Consider the following 20,800-nt stretch of genomic DNA (forward strand, 5'->3'; position numbering starts at 1 on the left):
AAAGTTTGTTTCTTGCGGGGCTAGGTGAAAGGGTTAAAGATTTGCTGATTGCTTATCCCACACCTGGAAACTTGCAGGAGGCTATGCAATTAGCTATACAGGTGGACAGGAGACTGCGTGCAAGGGTTAATGAGAGCAAATCATCTGCTATGTCAGCTCCGAGTCTTGAGAGGGTCTGTGCTGACAAAGGAGAGCCGATGGAGATTGGGGCGATGACACCCCGCTCTCAGGAAAAAGACCGCAGGCTTTCTGAAGGTTTGTGCTTCTATTGCGGAAATTCTGGTCATTTTATTAAGAACTGTGTGCTTCGTATGAACAAAGAAAAAAAATGGTCAGTTATGCACGTATTGCCTGTTTAAATACAAAGGGTGTATTCCTATCTGCTACTACCACTGCTCAGGAAGAATTAATTGAATTTCGGGTATTTGTGGATTGTGGTTCTACTCTGAATGTGATTGATGTGGGATTCTTGGAAAAACATTAAAACCTAAACCTTTGTCATCCCCTATTGCTGTGGTTTCTGTTGATGGCTCTCCCTTGAAGAGTGTTACTCACAAGGTCTGTGAGTTTCCCCTCACTATTAATGGTGTTCATCAAGAGAATTTGGATTTGGTAGCGCTTGAATGCCCGTCAGGCTAGGTGGGCACTTTTTTTCTCGCGGTTTAATTTTTCCGTTACTTACATCCCGGGTACCAAGAATGTTAAAGCGGATGCTTTGTCTCGCAGCTTTTCTCCCATGGTCAGTGCTGAGGAGGAGGAGGAGAGCATTTTACAAGAAGGTGTTGTGATTGCTGCATTGGACTCCTTTTTGGAGGATGAGATTCTTAAAGCTCAGGAGAATGCCCCATCTAACACTCCCCATGGGAGGTTGTTTGTGCCTAGGACCTTTAGGAGAGATTTGTTTGTTGAGTGTCATGAGTCTCGGTTGGCAGGTCATCCAGGAATTTCTGAGACCAAGAGACTTGTGGGTCGCAGTTTTTGGTGGCCTGGATGGCAGAAGGAAGTCATTAAGTGGGTGCGTCAATGTACTGTGTGTGCTAGATCTAAGTCTTCGCATGCTCCTGCTGCGGGGTTGCTTTGCCCTCTGGAGGTTCCTAGTGCACCTTGGACACATCTGGCTATGGACTTTATTACTGACCTTCCCCCCTCTGAAGGTTTCACGGTCATCTGGGTGGTCGTGGACCTCTATATTCTTTGTTGTGTGTTTGTCTTTGACTGCTACAATTTCTGCTAGGAGGTGTCCAACGTTATCCCAGTCCCTAGTTCTTGTAGGGATCCCTCCCTTGCATCTGTAGGTCTTCGTACAGACTAGCCGAGGACTTTAGCGGGTCTGATCGCAGGATCAGGTTCCCCGTTACATCGTAGGGATCCAGTTTAGTTCAATTGTAGGGACAGATCTCCTGTCTTTCCTTAGTGCTTGTAGCAGATCATAACACCTGTATCTATCAATTATCTATCTTCTTGTTTTGGAAGTGACGGTCAGTCTTTTTTGTTTATATGTATAGGTCTTCTGACTGGGCACTCCGCCTCTAAGCCATAGGCGGTTTTAATTACAGCAGGTTCTTACCTTCCCATACACATGCCGACTTTAGTCTGTAAGGCTGTGTGCCCACGATGCATTTTTTAAGCGTTTAAGCAGCACCAATTCCGCTGCTGAAACGGTTAAAAAAACGCTTGGTAGAAGGTCTGCTATGTTCCCCAATGATAATCCGCATGTGCTGTGCACATGCTGCGGAAATTTCCGCAGCAGATTATCATTGTGGAAAAAAACGCAGCACTACCAATTATTTTGCGGAAGCGCTGCGTTTTCCCCGCCATTGACTTGCATTGGAACGCATGGAATCCGCATCACTCTCCTCCAGACCCAGGTAACATAGTACCAGTAAAAAAAAGAATAAAATAAAAAATAAATATTATACTTATCTTCTGATGGCCTCCGGTGTCCTTGCCTCGGCTTGCCGGCAGCTCGCAGTAAACTAAAGGACCTGCGCTGACGTCATTTAGTCATCTGACGGGTTACGCGACCGCTGACATCGGCAGGTCCTTAAATCTACCGCGAGCTGTGGGCAAGCAGAGACAAGCACACCGGGGGCCATCACAAGGTAAGTATAGATTTATTTTTTACCATTTGGTCACACTGTATAAATCCATGCCGGTTGCATGGATTTATATAGTGTGACCAAGTTGTCAAGCACTTTCCAAGTGATGCTAAAATCGCCTGGAAAGCGCTTGTCAATCTGCATGCGGAAATGCAAGTGAAGAACGCTTCACATCCGCTTGTCCCTGGCAGGAAAACGCATGTACAATCCGCATGTACAATCCGCATGTACAATCCGCATGTTCAATCCGCATGTACAATCCGCATGTTCAATCCGCATGTTCAATCCGCATGTACAATCCACATGGGAGATGCAGAAACGCTCAGGAAAAAATCCGGAGCATTTACACATCGTGGGCACTAGTGTTGAGCCACCCCCGTAGTGTTCGAGTTCGGTTCGGTTCGTCGAACACCCGTGTGTTCGCCGAACTGTTCGTCGAACTGTTCGTCGAACACCTTCGAACACCGTTAAAACCAGTGGCAGGCAAACAAAAACACATAGAAACACATAGAAAACACCTTCAAAGGTGTCCAAAAGCTGACAAACTGCTCAGAAGACACAACTAACACATGGAAAAGTGACAAGTACATATAGTCATGCGAAAAGAAAAGAGGTGGAGGAGTAAAAGGAGGGGGAGACACAGATATAGGCATGTCATGCCCTTCTAAAACCAAAAAAGTGAGAAGCCGACACGTTCAGTCTGCTCCTGCCCGTGCCACCTCCGCGTCGCCGGGTTTGTGCCAGAGCCGCGGTGAACCCTGACGGCCAGCCCCCCTCTCCCAATACTGGTGCCTGTCCGCTGGTGGGTCGAGCGAGCCCCCCTGTGGTGGAGGCAGCTCTAAGCTTTTTAATTTAAATTGTCTCTCTAATTTGAATGAATACACTTTAAATCCATTTACAAGGATCTATTGGAGGGCAAGTCTCATGCCAGCAGCCGCGTAATTCCAGCTCCAGTAGCGTCCACTAAAGCTGCTGCAGTTAAAAAGCTTTTATAAGGATCGAGCTCGGCTGTCCACCGCAAGGCATCCTACTGCCAGTCCCAGCCCCTATGCCTTGGGGTGCCTCCTGATGCTCTTCACTGAGTATCCCGTGGTCCCGAAGCATTTCCTTTGAAAAAATTAAGTGTCCAAACTACAGGTGGTGTAGCTTGCTTAACAGCCGGGATAATCCGCTGACTAGCAGACACTGCTACTAGGCACAAAGTATTTCCTGGGCTAGATGCAGTTAAAAATTTGTAATTAGATACTCTCGTTGGATGCTGAGAAAGCATTCCATAGAGTCTCCTGGCACGCCATATATGATTCTCTTAAAAAGCTTGGGGTAGGGGTCTAGGGGACCCTTTTATAGCCAAAATCACGGCCCTGTATCGCAATACGTCACCTAGGCTGCAGATAAATGGAACTGTAGCACCCTGAGGGCTCGGTTGCTACAGAGGTATTGCACCTCACCCAGAGGTGTGATATCTCACTCTCAGGTAAGGATGTAGTGTGGATCAGGACCCGACACCTGCATGCATTACACCACATTGCCGTGGGGCAGGGCGACCAATATGCCCCTGAGATGGGCACGACAGTCCCTGTCCCTGGCTGGAGTGGGGGGAGGGAACACTGAGGAAGGGGAACCCTGTAGTGAAGGAGCAGGGAGGAAGCAGTTCCTGGGTGCATTGAGAAGGGAGTATAAAAGGTGGGCACCATCTTAGTTCAGTGCAGAGAAGTCTGAGCAGAAGTGGCAGGGAGCAGGGGCTCTGCATGAGCTCTGCTCCGGAGGCGGGCCTAGTAACAGAGGCCCAGGCCTGGAAGAGGGAGAAGGAAGGAAGAGGAGCGGAGAAGGCTCCAGGAACGAGGAACGAAGGGATCCCAGGGGTGCGGACGGGTGAGTCGCCACCGCACGCCCGAATCCATCTGCGTGGAGGGGTCAGGCCAAAGGGGGAGACCGCCGGTCCCCGAAACTAGTGGAGGCAGGAAACGACCCTCAGCTAGAAACAGGAGGCTGTGACATTTTATGTGGCGCAGCCCCTCGCTACACCCGCTAGGAAGGCACCACATAGGGTCAGGGAAACTGGCGCCAAGTTTACCAAGAGGAGGCCCGAGGCAGCCGGACAGAAGGGTTGGTAAGAAAGGCCAGACAAAGGACACACAAAGGGGGTCCTGTGAAGCGCTCCAAAGTTATCTGGGAGTTGTCTGAGCCCCTCACCTGGTGAGCACAGTACGACGTGGGCAGCCGTTACCTGCAGACGTGGTCTGGATAATAAGAACTGTGAGTAAAGGCCCTGGACTGCATCACTGACTCCGTGTCGTTACTGCTGCTGCCCTGCACCATCACCCCCATCCTCCGCATACACTGCCCTGAGGCTATACTCCTCCCGTGGGGAGTTATGCTACGCTCTGCTGCACCCATAACACCAGCCTCAGCGGTCTGCCCTGCAGCGGCGGTTCACTCTGACCGCAATCCACGGGTGGCGTAGTCGGACATTTAAACATCAAAACCACATAAATAGTTCCGCCACTGGTTTGACCGCCCTGAGCCACGGAACCGGGTCGCCGCCACGGAGACTACAACCACCAGCATCCACCAAAAAGGGTCCGGCTCCGGGTGTCCCAAGGCCCAGGGGGCGCGTCAGAACATTTTCATCACCTTTCACAATCACCAATGGGACAAGGCAGGGATGTTCTCTGTCCCCTCTCTTATACATCCTAGTGACGGAGCACCTGCTCTCATCAATTCGCCATAACCCCAATATTAGGTGGATTGAGGTGGGAGGCACCGAGTACAAGTGCTCTCTATTTGCTGATGATGTCCTAGTATATATCACTCAATCACATATATCCATCCATGCTGTTATGGCTGAAATAGATCACTTTGTTACATGGTCAAATTTTAAAATCAATGCAGCGAAGTCTGAGGCCCTCGATGTCTCCCTCCCCAAATCCATATAGGATTCCAACTTTCCCTTTGCCTGGCCCTCACAGGGTATCAAATACTTAGGAATTCCTATTCATAGAGACCTCTCCCATCTATGTTATCTTAATTTTGGGCCCTTTATTGAACAACTCCTTACAGACCACGGTTGGCAAGTTAGAACTGTAAGATTCACTACGTGAACCACTGGTGTTTTGTGGAAAAGCACATGTACACTGTGTTCCAAATTATTATGCAAAAAGTGTTTAGGAGTGATAAGGGAAGAATTTGTTTGTTTGTCAGTTAAACTCATTGATGGTGATGTGTGTCAGGGCTCTTTATATCACTGTAAGCAATTGCAGACAACTGTGCTAATTAGTTTGGCAGGTGTGTCCAATGAAAGGCAAGACTACTTAAGAAGGCTGTCTCACATTATTAAGCAGCCTACATTTTCTGCCAAAATGGGAAAGAAAAAGGATGTGTCGGCTGCTGAGAAGCAACAAATTGTGGAGTGTTTAGGTCAAGGCATGACTACAATCAACATTGTGCGATGATCAGGATGAAGTGTCTTGGCAATCAAGAAGTATGTAGCTGATTCACAGTACACACGTGTGCGTGCTGATAAGGGCAAATTGAGGACTCTTTCCTACAGGCAATTACGTCAGGTTGAAAGAGCAGCGGCAAAAAAGCCTTGTCATAGCAGCAGACAAGTTTTTGAAGCTGCTGGTGCCTCCAACGTCCCCCGAACAACAAGATGCAGGGTCCTTCAGAGGTTTGCAGCTGTGCATACGCCATCCTGTCGACCTCCTCTATCCACTTCACACAAGCAGAAACGGCTCCAGTGGGCCAAACATTACATGAAGACTGATTTCAAAACTGTTTTGTTCACGGATGAGAGCCGTGCAGCGCTCGATGGTCCAGATGGATGGAGTGGAGGATGGCTCGTTGATGGACACCCCACGCAAACACGGCTACAGCGCCAACAAGGAGGAGGTGGAGTAATGTTTTGGGCTGGAATCATGGGGAGAGAGATTGTCGGCCCCTTTAGGATCCCTGAAGGCGCTAAAGATGAACTCCATAATGTATGTGGATTTTCTCAAACAGCACTTCCTGCCATGGTTCAAGAAGAAGAACCACCGTGTATTTCACAGCAAGATCATTTTTTTGCATGATAATGCACCATCTCATGCTGCACATAAAACATCTGCATCTCTGGCTGATATGGGCATAAAAGGGGACAAACTTATGGTGTGACCCCCATGCTCCCCTGACCTCTACCCCATTCAGAACCTTTGGAGCATCATTAAAAGGAGTGTCTATGATGGCGGGAGGCAGTTCACATCTAAGCAACAGCTCTGGGAGGGTATTCTGTCCTCATGCAAAACAATTGAAGCAGAAACCATCCAAAATCTGACAAATTCAATGGACGAGAGAGTTCAGAAGCTCCTTTCGAACAACGGGTCCTATGTGAAAATGTAACATCACCTAGAATAAAGTTTTGAGTTGAAAACTGTTTGATTTCAGTTTCTAACAACCTGCTAATGCTTATAATTTCAAAAATGACCATTTTTTTGGTCTTTATTAAAATGAAAAGGTTGATCGAAAAGTTTGGGGGATCTAAGAGTGTGGCAACCCAGTAGTCATGATTACTTCGAATTCTGACAATATGAGGGTCATGCTGCAGGTAGTCCAGCAAGAAGGCACTTATGTGTCTTGCGCATCTCGGAGCCCCAAAATTATTTTACGGGCTAGATGCAGCTAAAAATTATTATTAATTTTAAATCTGATGAAGCTTTAGTATAGATGGCCTAATAGGATCAGTGCTGCACACTGCTTCAAAACACAAATTATTTTCCAGTCAAGATACAGATAAACATGATTAGTAATTTTAAATCTGGTGGAGCTTATTATAGATGGCCTAATAGAATCAGTGCTGCACACTGCTACAAAGCCCAAATTATTTTCCAGCCAAGATACAGATAAACATGATTAGTAATTTGAAAGCTTAAAACGGTTGGTAGGGTGATTTTAACCAATCATCAAGCTTTTACTGTTATGTTCTGCTACCAGAGCTAAGGAAAGAGAGGAGATCTGTCCCTACGATAGAACTCAGCTTAATCCCTATGATGTAACAGGGGACCTGATCCTGCGATCAGACCTGCTAAAGTCCTAAGCTAGTCTGTACGGAGACCTATAGATGTGGGGAAGGAATCCCTACAAGTACTAAGGACTGGGAGGAATATGGGACACCTCCTAACAGAAATAGTAGCAGACAGACGAACAAACAAAATATATAGAACATAGAGGTCAGTAGACCAAGCAAACTAACAGAGCAAGACACAGAGCACAGGCTAGCTAGAAAGTAGATATACAATGAAGTCCAGCAAAGCCAGAAGGGCGGAGCAGGATTAAATAGGCTAACAAGGTCATGTGACCAGCAAAGGAAAAAAAACCTAAGAGCAAGGTTCTGACAGTACCCCCCCTTCTAAGAGGATCCTCCGGATCCCCTAGGACCAGGCTTATCAGGAAATCTCCTGTGAAACGCTCTGATAAGTCTGGACGCGGAAACATCATCCGACCTCACCCAAGAGTTATCCTCGGGACCGAAACCTTTCCAGGCCACAAGATACTGCAAACTACCTCTATACCGTCTAGAGTTAAGGATGCGAGAAATTTCATATTCCCCGTCCTCCACCACCGGAGGAACAGAGGCAGAGGCGTCACAATCCGATACAACAGCTTTTTTCAACAGAGAGACATGAAATACCGGATTAATTCTCCAGGAGGTAGGAACCTCCAACCTAACAGCAGATTGGTTGACAACCTGAAGCACCTTAAAGGGCCCTACAAACTTGGGACCCAATTTCTTTGAAGGAATCCTCAACCGCAGATTCCTAGAGGACAACCAAACCATGTCACCAACAGCGAACAAAACCTCCTGTCGTTTCCTATCAAAGTAGTCTTTAGATTTTCTGTTGGCCTCCTGAAGATTACCACGCACATCCGTCCAAACTCTCTCCAAATCACCGGAAAAATTCTCCTCCTCAGGCACGGCAGATCCCAACTTGGAGAACGACCCAAACGACGGATGTCTCCCAGAACAACAAAAAAAAGGCGAACAACCAACAGAAGAAGATGTATGATTGTTCAGAGCAAATTCAGCAAGTGGCAGAAACTCAGACCACCCCTCATGATTGTCTGCCACAAAACAACGCAAGAACTGCTCAACATCCTGGTTTTTCCTTTCTGTCTGGCCATTAGATTCAGGATGATATCCGGACGAGAACGACAAATGAACTCCCAACCTATCACAAAAGGCACGCCAAAAACGAGCCACGAACTGAGGACCCCTATCAGAAACAATGTCAGTAGGAACGCCATGAAGTCTGACAATTTCCTTGACAAAGGCCTTAGCGAGAGTTTTAGCGCAGGGCAGTTTGACGAAAGGAACCAAGTGACACATCTTGCTAAAACGGTCCACGACCACCCAGATGACAGTAAAACCCTCAGAGGGGGGAAGGTCAGTTATAAAGTCCATAGCCAAATGTGTCCAAGGAGCACTGGGAACCTCCAAAGGACAAAGCAACCCCGCAGCAGGAGTATGTGAGGACTTAGATCTAGCACATATAGTACATTGACGCACCCACTTAATGACTTCCTTCTGCCATCCAGGCCACCAAAAACTGCGACCCACCAGTCTCTTGGTCTCAGAGATTCCGGGATGACCTGCCAACCGAGATTCGTGACACTCAACAAACAAATCTCTCCTAAAGGTCCCAGGCACAAACAACCTCCCATGAGGAGTGTTAGAAGGGGCATTCTCCTGTGCTTTAAGAATCTCATTTTCCAAAACGGAGTCCAAAGCAGCTATCACAACACCTTCTTGTAAAATGTTCTCCTCCTTCTCAGCACCGACTATGGGAGAAAAACTGCGAGACAAGGCATCCGCCTTAACATTCTTAGTACCAGGGATGTAAGTAACGGAGAAATTAAACCGCGAGAAAAACAGTGCCCACCTAGCCTGACGGGCATTCAGGCGCTTGGCAGCATCAAGATATATCAGATTTTTATGATCCGTAAGAACCTGAACGGGAAATTCCGCACCTTCCAAGAAGTGGCGCCAGTGTTCAAATGCGAGTTTAATAGCCAATAATTCCCGATTACCAATATCGTAATTCAGTTCAGTCTCCGAAAATTTTTTTGAAAAAAAGGCACAGGGATGTAATCCATCCCCGTTATCCTGAGACATTACTGCGCCAACCCCCACAGAGGAAGCATCAACCTCAACCAAAAACGGCCTAGTAACATCAGGCTGCATAAGGATGGGAGCAGAGGTGAACCTCTCCTTGAGATACACAAAAGCTTCAATGGCCTCAGAAGACCACTGAACCGCATCAGCACCTTTCCTGGTGAGATCAGTCAGAGGTTTGACAATACTAGAAAATTTTTTTATGAATTTTCTGTAGTAATTGGCGAAACCCAAAAACCTCTGTATCGATTTCAAACCAATAGGCCTAGGCCATTCCTGCACAGCCTGAACCTTAACCGGATCCATCTCAAAACCTTTGCTGGAGATAATGTAGCCCAAAAAACTAATTCTCTGTACAGCGAACTCACATTTCTCCAGCTTAGCAAAAAGCGAATTGTCCATTAATAACTGTAATACCTCACGCACGCTCCGCCAATGAGACTCCAGATCCGGCGAATAAATCAAAATGTCATCCAAATACACAACCACATTTTTGCCGATCAAAGGTCTAAGGATGTCATTAATAAGATTCTGAAAAAATGCAGGAGCATTAGTAAGACCAAAAGGCATAACCAAATTCTCAAAATGACCCACAGGAGTGTTAAAAGCAGTCTTCCATTCATCACCCTCCTTCATGCGCAACAGATTGTATGCCCCCTTAAGGTCAATTTTAGAGAACCACTTGGCCCCCATTAACTGGTTAAACAGATCAGGAATCAATGGCAGTGGGTAAGGATTGCGTACAGTAATTTTGTTAATCTCACGAAAATCCAGACAAGGACGTAAACCGCCGTCCTTTTTTTTTACAAAAAAAAATCCAACCGCCACAGGAGACTTAGAGGGCCTAATGTGACCGGCGGCCAAACTTGTCTGTATGTATTCCTCCAAAGCCTTCCTCTCAGGAATAGTAAGGTTAAATAAACGACTTTTAGGAAGAGTCGCTCCAGGGACAAATTCAATAGAACAATCATAGTCTCTATGGGGAGGGAAAACCTGCGATTCCTTCTCAGAAAAAACTCTCCAAAAATCCTGAATAGGAACAGGCAATTCTCCCCTATCCAAAGCTGCAATACGCCCGTTACAACACTTGTCATAACATTTATGGCTCCAGGATTTAATTTCACTGGTAGACCAATCCAGTACAGGATTGTGAAATTTTAACCAGGGCAATCCCAATATTACTGGAGAAGGCAAGTTATTCAACACTACCAAATCCAATTTCTCATGGTGAACACCATTAATAGTGAGAGGAAATTCACAGACCTTGAGAGTAATATTCTTCAAAGGGGAACCATCCACAGAAACCACAGCAATGGGGGATGATAAAGGTTCAGGTTTTAAATTGAGTCTTTCCACGAATCCCCCATCAATTACATTCAGAGTAGACCCGCAATCAACAAACACCCGAAATTCCATTAATTTTTTCTGAGCAATCGTGGAAGCAGCTAAAAATATACCCTTGGAATTTAAACAGGCAATACGGGCGTGACTGACCATTTTTTTTTCTTTCTTCATACGAAGCTCACAGCCTTTAATCAAATGACCAGATTTTCCGCAATAGAAACACAAGCCTTCAGAAAATCGACGGTCTTTTTCTTGAGAGCGAGGTGCCACCGATCCAATCTCCATCGGTTCACCACTGTTAGTACACACATTCTCATAACCAGAAACTGACATAGCAGAGGATTTGCTCTCATTAACCCTTGCACGCAGTCTTCTATCCACCCGTATAGCTAATTGCATAGCCTGTTGCAAATCTTCAGGTGTAGGATAAGCAATTAGCAGGTCTTTAACCCTTTCACTGAGCCCAGCAAGAAATAGACTTTTCAGAGCAGAATCGTTCCACCCTGTTTGAGTAGACCAACGACGGAAATGAGTACAATATTTTTCCACATTACCTGATCCCTGTTTTAAACGTCTCAACTCAGTCTCAGCTGATGCGACACGGTCAGGATCATCATATAATAGTCCCAAAGCAGAAAAAAAACTATCCACTGATCTGAAGCATGTATCACTAGGTTGCAAAGAAAAGGCCCACTCCTGAGGCTCTTTGCGCAAAAGTGACATTATGAACCCTACGCGCTGGGATTCATCCCCAGAGGACTTAGGTCTCAAACGAAAATACAATAAGCAAGCATTTTTAAATGAAAAAAATTCTCGGTGTTCACCAAAAAATAAATCCGGCAAACATACCTTAGGCTCCAAGAAATGTGCTCCAGGACAGTTACTCACGTGCTGACGGAGCTCGGCCACCTCCAGAGAGAGTCCCTGCAGGCGATGAACCAAATCCTGAACCGACACCATGATGGAACAGAAAAATCTTTCCTTAGAGAATTTGCTGGCTGGACTTACTGTTATGTTCTGCTACCAGAGCTAAGGAAAGAGAGGAGATCTGTCCCTACGATAGAACTCAGCTTAATCCCTATGATGTAACAGGGGACCTGATCCTGCGATCAGACCTGCTAAAGTCCTAAGCTAGTCTGTACGGAGACCTATAGATGTGGGGAAGGAATCCCTACAAGTACTAAGGACTGGGAGGAATATGGGACACCTCCTAACAGAAATAGTAGCAGACAGACGAACAAACAAAATATATAGAACATAGAGGTCAGTAGACCAAGCAAACTAACAGAGCAAGACACAGAGCACAGGCTAGCTAGAAAGTAGATATACAATGAAGTCCAGCAAAGCCAGAAGGGCGGAGCAGGATTAAATAGGCTAACAAGGTCATGTGACCAGCAAAGGAAAAAAAACCTAAGAGCAAGGTTCTGACATTTACTCTCCCCAGGATGACACAGGGGTAGAAAAGTCGTTTCGGATCCATGATTTGTTCATCTTTATGAACGTGAGTCTGTCTACATTATCAGTGGAGAGCCGCGTGCGCTTATCTGTCAGCACACCACCAGCAGCGCTGAACACACGTTCAGACAGAACGCTGGCTGCGGGGCATGACAAGATCTCCAAGGCGTAAGTGGCGAGCTCCGGCCATTTATGCAGATTGGAAGCCCAAAAAGAGCAAGGGTCCAGTGACACAGTCATGGCTTCAATGTTTACTTGGAGATACTCCTGTACCATCGTCTCTAGGCGTTGACTATGTATCAGACTTCTTGTCTCCTGTGGCCTTGCAAAGGATGGGCTAAAAAAGTGGTGAAATGATTCCGCAAAATTGATGTTACCAGCAGATACTGTGGTTCTGTTACGGTTTGAGTGCTGAACACTTGACGGTCCCACGGTTGGCAAGTTGGAACTGTGAGATTCACTACGTGCACCACTGGTATTTTGTGGAAAAGCACATGTAAGATTCTGCAACAGTCTCTGCTGATACTCCTGCATGCGTGCATCCCTTTCAATGGCAGGAATAATTTCTGCAAATTTACTTTTGTACCGGGGATCTAACAGTGTGGCAACCCAGTAGTCAGGATTATTTCTAATTCTCACAATTCGAGGGTCATGTTGCAGGTAGTGCAGCAAGAAGGCACTCATGTGTGTTGCGCATCCAGGAGCACCAAGTCCCTGTTGTGTTGGTGGCGAGGTAACAATCATGCTTCCTTCCTCTGTCCTCTCCCCCCAACCTCGCACAACAGAAATGTGATCAAGGTCTCCCTCATCTGATGAGTCTTCCATCAGTTCGTCCTCCACTTCTACCTGGGCTCCTGCACCTTCCTCACTAGTTTGGCTGCTACCATGCGCCCTGGTAAAACCATCTCCCCCACCCTCACATGCCTGCCGCCTTGGTGCTGCCGACCGTCTGGACCTTGCAGATGTTAGCCCTTCCGCATACAACTCCTCCTCCTCTACTTCCTCCACCTCCTCTTGTGCCACCACCTGACTCCGAATTCTGTTTAACATGTGCTCCAGCATGTAAATCACCGGAATAGTCATGCTGATAATGGCATCGTCAGCACTAAACATCTTCGTCGCCATTTCAAAACTGTGCAGAAGGGTGCATAGGTCCCTGATCTGAGACCACTCCTCCAGCGTGATTTGCCCCACCTCTGGATCTCATTGGCCCAGGCTATACGTCAGAACGTATTGCACCAGGGCTTGTCGGTGCTGCCACAGTCGCTGCAACATGTGCAGAGTTGAATTCCACCGGGTAGGCACATCGCATTTTAGCCGGTGAAGTGGCAGGCCCAACGACTTCTGTAGAGATGTAAGTCGCTGAGCTGCGGGATGCGAACGGCGGAAGTGAGCACACAGCGATCGTGCCCTCTGCAGAAGGCCATCTAGTCTGGGATAGTGGGCTAAAAATTGCTGGACAACCAGGTTCAACACGTGAGCCATACAAGGCACGTGTGTGACATTGCCCCGGCGAAGGGCCGCACCCAGGTTTGCAGCATTGTCGCACACGGCCTTCCCTGGTTTCAGGTCCAGTGGAGACAACCATTCATGAAATTGGTTCTCCAGAGCTGACCACAACTCCTCAGCTGTGTGACTCACATTTCCCAGACATTTCAATGTAAAAACCGCCTGATGACGTTGAGCCCTACTGCCAGCATAGTAAGGAGGTGTGCAGGATCCCTTCTGCGCAGTTAGAAAGCTTGTGGCATGACCAGACAGGCTTTGGGTGCAGGTGGAAGACCGAGAGGAGGTTGAGGAGGCAGAAGCAGTGGAGGAACTTTGACATAAAGAGGATTGACGCACAACTCGTGGGGACGGCAAGACTTGGACAGCAGCCCCTTGTCCTGCTGTCACCATAGTTACCCAGTGCCCAGTCAGCGACATGTAACGCCCCTGTCCATGCCTACTCGTCCAAGTGTCTGTGGTGAAATGCACCCTGTCACACACAGAGTTTCTCAAAGAAGCGGTGATGTTGTGTGCGACATGCTGGTGGAGCGCAGGCACACCTTTCTTTGAGAAGTAGTGCCGACTGGGCATCTGGTACTGGGGCACTGCGACGGACATAAGGTCTCGAAAATCCTCTGTGTCCACCAGGCGGAAAGGCAGCATTTCTGTAGCCAAGAGCTTGCAGATGGTGAAATTCAACCTCTTAGCTTTCTCATGGCTAGGAGGAAATGGTCTTTTACTTGTCCACATCTGAGGGACCGAGGGCTGGCTATTGTGCTTAGACGGGGTTGATAAGGGTGTCCCCGGCAAACTGCCGGTCTGTGAGGAAGATGCAGGCGGACATGTTAGGTTGCCTTGATCCAAAGGTGGTGCTATCGATGTCGGACAGCGCTCAACACCAGCTGGTGTTACCACCTCCAAAGAAAATGATGACCTGCCAATCACGCTGGCTGTTGCGGGTAAAGAGGTGGCAGGTCTGCGCCCCAAAACAGGTGTGACTGCTGTCCCCCCAGTCACAGAGGATGAAGAGGCCGCGGATGCACAAGATATGGCAGACGGTGGTTGGCCCGGCCGGCTAGGCCGCATTGTAGCACACTGAGCTTCCCACTGCAACTTATGCTTCATGTCCATGTGCCGGTTCATGCATGAAGTACTCAAACTATGTATTTTTTGGCCTCTACTTAGCTTTTGCTGACAAATGTTACAGATAACATGAGTTGGGTCATCTTTATCGATCTGAAAAAATGCCCAGGCTATGCAAGGCTTAGCACCCATGCGACCTGAAGAGCCACCACGACTTGTGGTGAGAGGCAGAGTTGTGTTTGAGGATGCAGTTGTTGACGTGCTTCCAGTACTATGTCTCTGTCCAGGAAGGCGCAACCTGACCTCGTCGTCACTAGCATCTTCCTCCACCTCCTCTGCTGACCTCATCTCTTGGCTGACTGTGGGTTGACAGTAAGTGGGATCTCCAACCTCATCATCATCACCCTGTGCATTATCACACCCGTCGTCCTCAGAGCCAACCTGTTCCTGCCCTGACAAAAAACTAAAGTTGTCGCTCCAATCAGGTATTTGAGTCTTATCATCGTCTTCCTCATTGTCTCCACCAACAGGAGTTACAGTTTGGGAATGAGGGTCTACATTATGGTCAGAACCTTCTGCGTCTGGTCCTGGATCCGACTCATAAAGATTCTGGGCACCAGTGCAGATCATTTCCTCGTCTGGATTCACAGAAGCGCTGGAGTCGACCTCTGATTCCCAGGCTATAGTATGAGTAAACAGCTCTGCAGACTCAACCATCTGTTCTACCTCATACTCAGACGGGCAGCTGGAGATTTGGGAGCTGTGAGGAAGCAAGTGCGATTGGGGTGACACCTTTGAGGACTGGAGTATTTGTGATGTTGAAGTTGATGTGAAGGAGAGCCCACTTAAAGGAGCACTTGATATCCGTTGAAGCACCTGCTGTTTTTGTGCCTCATCTGGAATTTGTAGCGATTGGCGTGGCCGTAAGAAAGGGATCTTATCACATTGTCCGCTAAAAGAAGTAGACATTTTAGTTTGGCTGGAAGATGGTCTTTCTTCTGCAGATGTTACTGTTGCTTTAACACCTACCCCACGGACACAACCTTTTTTCCCCTTCCCAACACGCCTATTCCCCTTTCCACCAGCAGCAGGCCTTTTTCCACTCATTTTGGTGGTTAACTAATTCACAACTCTGGAGTTGTTTGCACAAAAAAACAATGGATGGGAACCGAGCAGAGCTGAGTGGCCAAACTGTGGTATTAGGCCAAAACTATTGGCTGGGTTAGATGCAGAAAAAAATTATATTCAATTTGCAACCTGATGGAGGTCAGTATAGATGGACTAATAGAACAAGTCCCACACACAGCTAGAAGCCCAAATATTTTTTCAGAGGTAGATGCAGAAAAATTTTTTATTCAGTTTGCAACCTGATGGAGGTCTGTATAGATGGATTAATAGAACAAGTCCCACACACAGCTACAAGCCCAATATTTTTTCAGAGGTAGATGCAGAAAAAAAATATATTCAGTTTGCAACCTGATGGAGGTCAGTATAGGTGGACTAATAGAACAAGTCCCACACACTGCTAGAAGGCCAAATATTTTTTCAGAGCTAGATGCAGAAAAAAATTATATTCAGTTTGCAACCTGATGGAGGTCTGTATAGATGGATTAATAGAACAAGTCCCACACACAGCTAGAAGCCCAAATATTTTTTCAGAGGTAGATGCCGATAAAAATTATTTTTAATTTGCAACCTGATGGAGGTCAGTATAGATGGACTAATAGAGAAAGTCCCACACACTGCTAGAAGGCCAAATATTTTTTCAGAGCTAGATGCAGATAAAAATTATTTTTAATTTGCAACCTGATGGAGATCAGTATAGATGGACTAATAGAACAAGTCCCACACACAGCTAGAAGCCCAAATATTTTTTCAGAGGTACTGTAGATGCAGATAAAAATTATTTTTAATTTGCAACCTGATGGAGGTCAGTATAGATGGACTAATAGAGAAAGTCCCACACACTGCTAGAAGGCCAAATATTTTTTCAGAGCTAGATGCAGATAAAAATTATATTCAATTTGCAACCTGATGGAGGTCAGTATAGATGGACTAATAGAGAAAGTCCCACACACTGCTAGAAGGCCAAATATTTTTTCAGAGCTAGATGCAGATAAAAATTATATTCAATTTGCAACCTGATGGAGGTCAGTATAGATGGACTAATAGAACAAGTCCCACACACAGCTAGAAGCCCAAATATTTTTTCAGAGGTACTGTAGATGCAGATAAAAATTATTTTTAATTTGCAACCTGATGGAGGTCAGTATAGATGGACTAATAGAGAAAGTCCCACACACTGCTAGAAGGCCAAATATTTTTTCAGAGCTAGATGCAGAAAAAAATTATATTCAGTTTGCAACCTGATGGAGGTCAGTATAGATGGACTAATAGAGAAAGTCCCACACACTGCTAGAAGGCCAAATATTTTTTCAGAGGTAGATGCAGAAAAAAATATATTCAGTTTGCAACCTGATGGAGGTCTGTATAGATGGATTAATAGAACAAGTCCCACACACAGCTAGAAGCCCAATATTTTTTCAGAGGTAGATGCAGAAAAAAATATATTCAGTTTGCAACCTGATGGAGGTCAGTATAGATGGACTAATACAACAAGTCCCACACACAGCTAGAAGCCCAATATTTTTTCAGAGGTAGATGCAGAAAAAAATATATTCAGTTTGCAACCTGATGGAGGTCAGTATAGATGGACTAATACAACAAGTCCCACACACAGCTAGAAGCCCAATATTTTTTCAGAGGTAGATGCAGAAAAAAATATATTCAGTTTGCAACCTGATGGAGATCAGTATAGATGGACTAATACAACAAGTCCCACACACAGCTAGAAGCCCAATATTTTTTCAGAGCTAGATGCAGAAAAAAATTATATTCAGTTTGCAACCTGATGGAGGTCAGTATAGATGGACTAATAGAATGATGCTATGCCCAAAAGATTTTACTTCACTAGGTGCAGTAAAAAAATTGGTATTCTATACACAGGTGGTATATCTTGCAACACAGATAGGCTACTCCACTGACTAACACACTCTGCAATAGGCCAAAAAGGATTAGCTTTGCTAGATTCAGCCAAATGCTGTGAAAAAAACTTGCACAGCACTGGCACAGACCTGCCTGGCAAAAACTGATAGGAACTGATGTAACCTAGTCCTGAAAAGGACTCCAATTACAATTAGTCTTTACTCCCACAATCTATTTATTTAAGAGCACAGACCTGCCTGATAAAAGTCGTAGGAAATGCTGTAACCTAGTCCTTAAAAGGACTGCAATCACAACTATTCCCTACTCCCAAGCTATCTGTAGATTTGTGCGAAAATTGGCTTGAAATTAACAAGGTATAGCGCACACAGCAACAGCGGTGCCGTCTAACACGCAGCTGCAGCAGTGAGAAAATGGTGGCGACGGGGAAAATGGCTTGGTCTTATAGGGCAAGGACATGTGACATACACTGCCAATCACACATGCCCTTGCTTGTGTGAAAAAAAGCACTTCGCTCCGTGTGTGCGCTGCTGATAGGCTGACAGATTGCACCTCCCCACTGTAAATGCGGGAAAGAGAAAAAAAAAATGGAGATCTTCATTGTTCCTGCAGAGATCCATCCCCTGCCCCTCCCCCCACCCCGCTGTACACTCAAACTGCGTATTAACATTAATTTCCAGCATTACTGAGAAAAAATCCAGTTATGATTTTGGTGCACGAACAGTTATCGAACAAAACCTCGAACAGCCGAATTTTTCTCAAATTGTTCGTGTTCGCCGAACGGCTCGAACACCGCCCAAAACAGCTCGAATTTGAGATTGGCGAACAGTTCGAGTAGAACAACGCTCATCTCTAGTGGGCACATAGCCTAAGAGAGGATTCACATTGGTAGGGTCCTGGTAATGAGAAATGCCTTACTGTGGCTACCAGGTACACATGAATTGGCCAATTTATGCGCTAAGATTTCACGGTTGTTTCTATTTTCTAAAGAAGTAATGCTATTCAAATTTCATATATTTCATGTTCGTATGCTTAGGGTTGCAGAGTGCTACTTTATTTGTTAGCTGTAAAAACAGCCACGTAAAACTTCACTGTGGACCATGTTACAGGGGCCCTCATAAAGTGTAGGGGCTACTGAGGGGTCCATCATACAGTCTGGAGCCTACTGTAGAGGCCATTATACAAAGTGTGGACTACTATAGGAGTCATTATACTTTGTTTTAGAGGAGCAATGAGGACATCATACTGTATACAGGGGAGCTGTGGGCCCACCATACTGTGAATAGGAAAGCTGTGGGTGCATTATACTGTGTATAGGGGAGCTGTTGGCCCACCATACTGTGTATAGGGGAGCTGTGGGCTCATCATTCTATCTATAGGGGAGCTGTGGGCCAATTTTATTGTGTATAGGGGAACTGTGGGCCTATCACACTGTTTATAGGGGAGCTGTGGGTGCATTATGCTGTGTATAGAGGAGCTGTGGGCCCATCAACCTGCTTATAGGGGAACTGTGGGTGCAAACATCCTGTTTATAGGGGAGCTGTGGGTGCCAACATCCTGTTTATAGGGGAGCTGTGGGTGCATTATACCTTTTATAGGGGAGCTGTGGACCCATCATAATGTATATAGAGGAGTTGTACATGGAGGGACTCAGGGGACATTATTATATGTTAAGTGGGCACTTAAAAAGCTTTATTGTTACAGGGGCACTCAAAGTACAGTGATCGTCAAAGGTGCATATAGGGGCATTATTTCTTTCTAGGGGCAAAATGTGTTCATTGTTTTCAACGGCACTTGCACAGGGCATTTATATTTTCTAGAGGGAGGGAATTTTACCCTCTAGAGGCACAAAGGAGATATTTTACTTTGCTAGAGGTAAGTACAGTGGTGGGCATTACTATGTGGGGCAGTAAAAGGAGCACAGTTTTTGTGCCACACAGCGGAATTCCCCTGAAGCCACAATTAGGGTGTGATACCGTAGTGGTAATTAGGGTTACCTGATTAAGGGTCCACTCAGGTGTTTCGCTCCCCCGAGAACTGAACCTCTAGCTACACCTCTGGACTGTATGCTCAATTGCATCTTGCTTAGCCGTTGCCCTCGTATCACACAGAATGCTGAGATACGGGAGCTGTTTGATAAAGTCCTCATACTGCTGAGCTGCCAGCGATTTTCTTTCCCAGAATAACAAAATAGCAACTCTGCAGGATGGACGAGCCAGGAATAGATTTTATGGCTCCCACCGAGCCGCAGTTTTATTCCTTTGCATCTAACATTTGAGGGAAAAACGCTGTAAATATTTGGTTGCACTGAATTTATGACTTTTTGGCTGCACAGAGACCAATCATAGTCCGTGTGCGCGGCGTCTATCGGCAGCCTGTGACTTTGTCTTTTATCTGTGATATTATGTAATGTGCCGCGCTGTCTGTTTAGTAAACATTATTATCGCCATACATTTTACTGCTCTCCTGACATTTCCTTCCTCCTCTTTGCAGAGCGCGGCTATCAGAGTGATGCATGGTAAGTCATCCATCACCGTCCAGCGGTAAATCTTGCTGCGGTAATTTACCCTAAGAAAGTGCTCAATATGAGATATTATGCCACATTATTCATGATACATGGGGCAATATGGGGGCTCACTTTTATTGTGCCATGGTGAATTCTGAGGGATGTGAGGAGCCGTCAGCAGTGAAGATGTGTGTTATATGGAATGTTCTGGTGAAGATGCAGGTTATATGGAATGTTCTGGTGAAGATGTGTGTTATATGGAATGTTCTGGTGAAGATGTGTGTTATATGGAATGTTCTGGCGAAGATGCGGGTTATATGGAATGTTCTGGTGAAGATGTGTGTTATATGGAATGTTATGGTGAAGATGCAGGTTATATGGAATGTTCTGGTGAAGATGTGTGTTATATGGAATGTTCTGGTGAAGATGTGTGTTATATGGAATGTTCTGGCGAAGATGCGGGTTATATGGAATGTTCTGGTGAAGATGCCGGTTATATGGAATGTTCAGGTGAAGATGTGTGTTATATGGAATGTTCTGGCGAAGATGCGGGTTATATGGAATGCTATGGTGAAGATACAGGTTATATGGAATGTTCTGGTGAAGATGTGTGTTATATGGAATGTTATGGTGAAGATGCAGGTTATATGGAATGTTCAGGTGAAGATGTGTGTT

The 20,800-nt window shown here is 46.0% G+C and overlaps 1 protein-coding gene across 1 annotated transcript in view; it reads left to right on the top strand.

Moving 5' to 3' along the window:
* The window catches only part of IGSF5 (immunoglobulin superfamily member 5), a 115,997-nt gene that overhangs the window by 56,856 nt on the left and 38,341 nt on the right, over positions 1-20,800 (top strand). The window contains exon 6 of the mRNA XM_073668451.1: positions 20,113-20,137. Within this exon, the coding sequence (XP_073524552.1) occupies positions 20,113-20,137 (25 nt within the window). The remainder of the gene's footprint in view (positions 1-20,112; positions 20,138-20,800) is intronic.

Source organism: Phyllobates terribilis, unplaced genomic scaffold, assembly GCF_046119375.1.
Source record: "Phyllobates terribilis strain yellow unplaced genomic scaffold, ASM4611937v1 Scaffold_2__4_contigs__length_985480577, whole genome shotgun sequence".
NCBI lineage: Eukaryota > Metazoa > Chordata > Amphibia > Anura > Dendrobatidae > Phyllobates > Phyllobates terribilis.